This window comes from Carcharodon carcharias, chromosome 35 (genome assembly GCF_017639515.1).
Source record: "Carcharodon carcharias isolate sCarCar2 chromosome 35, sCarCar2.pri, whole genome shotgun sequence".
NCBI lineage: Eukaryota > Metazoa > Chordata > Chondrichthyes > Lamniformes > Lamnidae > Carcharodon > Carcharodon carcharias.
In genome coordinates, this window is record NC_054501.1 from 9,141,671 (window position 1) to 9,145,313 (window position 3,643).

Genomic DNA, 3,643 nt, shown 5'->3' on the forward strand with positions numbered 1-3,643 from the left:
GGGTTAGATACAGAGTAAAGCTCACTCTATACTGTCCCCATCAAACACTCCCAGGACAGGTACAGCACGGGGTTAGATACAGAGTAAATCTCCCTCTACACTGTCCCTATCAAACACTCCCAGGACAGGTACAGCACGGGGTTAGATACAGAGTAAAGCTCACTCTATACTGTCCCCATCAAACACTCCCAGGACAGGTACAGCACGGGGTTAGATACAGAGTAAAGCTCTCTCTGCACTCCCCATCAAACACTCCCAGGACAGGTACAGCACGGGGTTAGATACAGAGTAAAGCTCCCTGTACACTGTCCCCATCAAACACTCCCAGGACAGGTACAACACGGGGTTAGATACAGAGTAAAGCTCCCTGTACACTGTCCCCATCAAACACTCCCAGGACAGGTACAGCACGGGGTTAGATACAGAGTAAATCTCCCTCTACACCGTCCCCACCAAACACTCCCAGGACAGGTACAGCACGGGGTTAGATACAGAGTAAATCTCCCTCTACACTGTCCCCATCAAACACTCCCAGGACAGGTACAGCACGGGGTTAGATACAGAGTAAATCTCCCTCTACACTGTCCCCATCAAACACTCCCAGGACAGGTACAGCACGGGGTTAGATACAGAGTAAATCTCCCTCTACACTGTCCCCATCAAACACTCCCAGGACAGGTACAGCACGGGGTTAGATACAGAGTAAATCTCCCTCTACACTGTCCCCATCAAACACTCCCAGGACAGGTACAGCACAGGGTTAGATAGAGAGTAAAGTTCCCTCTACACTGTCCCATCAAACACTCCCAGGACAGGTACGGCATGTGGGATTAGCTGTGGGCTAAAGGGATAAGGAGGGGTTCCGAATGTGGCCTGGGTGCCCTTCCCCGCCCTCCCTCCAGCCGATCGCCACCCGGTGACTACCCTCTGGAACGTGGCTGTGCGAAGATGGAACGGGCAAATGAGTGGTGCTGCCGCCTCGTCTCCGTGCGTGGGCGTTGGCAGCGTCGGCCCGCATGGGAGGGGGCCGGGAGCAGGAGCCCCCGAGCGCAGGAAAATGAAGGGCAGCTATTCGACTGGGTGCGCCGGCGCGCACTGGTTATGGATTCCCCCCCCCCCCCCCCCCCCCCCCCCCTAACAGAAAACGACCCCCCCACCCGGTTCCACCTCTAGGACTGTTTCGCTTTGGTCCCCCGGAGTGCCCGGTAGAGCTTGCGGAGCGCCCAGAGCGCCGGCGCGGCCAGGGTGGCGCCGACCAGGGCGGCGAAGCCCGCCACGTCCAGGCTGTGGTAGGCGTACCAGGGCAGGTCGGCCGAGGCGGCCCGCAGGTGGGCGGCCCCGCCGTGCCGCAGGACGAACTCGATCCAGAAGACGGCCCGCTCCATGGGGGTCTGGGGCTGGTCGCGGTGCAGGCCGGAGAGGCGCTGCATGCCGCGCCGGTAGGAGGGCTGGCCCAGCACCTCGTGCAGGCCCTCCAGCAGCTGGCCGGCGTCCAGCCGGGTGGGGTCCAGCACCTTGGCTGCCCCCCGGGACTCCAGCCGCACCAGGTTGTCGAACTGGTCGAAGATGAGGGGCAAGCCCAGCACCGGCACGCCGTGGTAGATGGCCTCGAAGATGCCATTGGTGCCGCCGTGCGAGACGAACGCCCGGGTCTTGGGGTGGCCCAGCACGTCGTTCTGGGGCACCCACCCGGCCAGTAGGGTGTTGTTGCCCAGGTTGGCCGGCCTCTCCCCGATGTGCCGCCAGAGCACCTTCTGCGGCAGCCGGGCGAAGGCTTCGGCGAAGCTCTGCACCAGGTAGGCAGGCAGGGAGGACACCAGGGTGCCCAGGGACATGAAGACCACCCCGTGGGGGCCCGAGCTCCGCATGAAGTCCTCCAGCTCGGCCGGCAGGGGCCGGGGCGGCCGGCACTGGAAGCCCCCCACGTACACCACGTTGGGCATGGTGGGGCGGGGGAAGTCGAAGACGAAGTCCGTCCGCATCAGCCAGAGGTCGGCCCGGCGGATCAGCCCCTCCACGCTGGCCCCGGGCCCCAGGTACCGCCGGCACAGCTCGTCGTACTCCGGGTGGACCAGGGAGCCGGCCAGCTTGACGCTGGTGAGGTAGTGGACGACATTGCTGAGCCGCTGGAGGAAGGACATCCGGGCGCCGAAGCGGGAGCCCACCACCGGCACGTAGGAGGGGGGCGAGGGGGCCAGCAGGGCGTGGGAGTTGCCGGTGGAGAGCCAGCGGCTGTTGCACACCACCGGCAGCTGCAGGTGGTGGGCCAGCATGACGCCGGTGGGGAAGAAGGGGTCGGTCAGCACCAGCTGGAAGCCGGCGCCCCCCAGCCGCGCCATGAGCCGGGGGTCCTCGAACAGCCGGCGGATGAGCGCCCGCTGCTGGATGTGGGTGACCCGCAGCATCTCGCCGACGGCCTGGGCGTTGCGGACGAAGGCCGTCCAGGTGGGCCCGCCCCGGTGGATCTCCAGCATCTCCTGCACAAAGCGGCTGACCATCTCGCTGTCCTCCAGGATGCCGCTCTTGCCCGCTGCCGGCACGGTGATGGAGTGGAAGAGGCCGGGCTCCTCGGCGATGTACAAGCTGCTGGACGAGCGCAGCACGGTGACCTCGTGGCCCCGGCCGCGCAGCTCCACCAACAGCGCCCGCATGTTGATCCAGTGGCTGCCGTCCATGGGCACCACCAGCAGGTGGGCGCCGCGCCCGCCGGGCGCCCACAGCGCCTGGGCGGCCAGCAGGGCGGCGAGGCCCAGCCACGTCCCCGGGGCGGCCGGCGTCCGACGGGACATCCTCGCTGGACTCGGGAAGCTGCCCCCCCCTCCGCCGACACCACCAACACCGCGGCCGACTCCAAAAATGGGAATCACGGTCACACCTGGGCCGATGGGAGATCGAAGAGCTCGTGAGAACCGGGATGGGGGGAGGAATCGACGGTCAGCAGTCCAGGATACACTGCAACACAAGAGGAGAGCAGAGTTAGAGAGACAGTCACTCAGTATCTAACCCCGTGCTGTACCTGTCCTGGGAGTGTTTGATGGGGACGGTGTAGAGGGAGATTTACTCTGTATCTAACCCCGTGCTGTACCTGTCCTGGGAGTGTTTGATGGGGACGGTGTAGAGGGAGCTTTACTCTGTATCTAACCCTGTGCTGTACCTGTCCTGGGAGTGTTTGATGGGGACAGTGTAGAGGGAGCGTTACTCTGTATCTAACCCCGTGCTGTACCTGTCCTGGGAGTGTTTGATGGGAACGTGTAGAGGTAGCTTTTCGCAGTATCTAACCCCGTGCTGTACCTGTCCTGGGAGTGTTGATGGGGACCGTGCAGAGGGAGCTTTATTCTGTATATAACCTTGTGCTGTACCTGTCCTGGGAGTGTTTGATTGGGATAGTGTGGTAGGGTCTTTGCTCTGTATCTTATCTCGTGCTGTACCTGCCCTGGGAGTGTTTGATGGGGACGGTGTAGAGGGAGCTTTACTCTGTATCTAACCCCGTGCTGTACCTGTCCTGGGAGTGTTTGATGGGGATGATGTAGAGGGAGCTTTACTCTGTATCTAACCCCGTGCTGTACCTGTCCTGGGAGTGTTTGATGGGGACGGTGTAGACGGAGCTTTACTCTGTATCTAACCCTGTTCTGTACCTGTCCTG

The 3,643-nt window shown here is 62.5% G+C and overlaps 1 protein-coding gene across 1 annotated transcript; it reads right to left on the reverse strand.

Moving 5' to 3' along the window:
* Positions 1-1,169: 1,169 nt before the first annotated feature.
* LOC121272795 (UDP-glucuronosyltransferase 2A1-like) lies at positions 1,170-2,687 on the reverse strand. Its single transcript, XM_041179568.1, has one exon. It carries the CDS (start codon positions 2,673-2,675, stop codon positions 1,170-1,172), a length of 1,506 nt encoding a protein of 501 aa, XP_041035502.1. The 5' UTR covers positions 2,676-2,687.
* Positions 2,688-3,643: the final 956 nt, after the last annotated feature.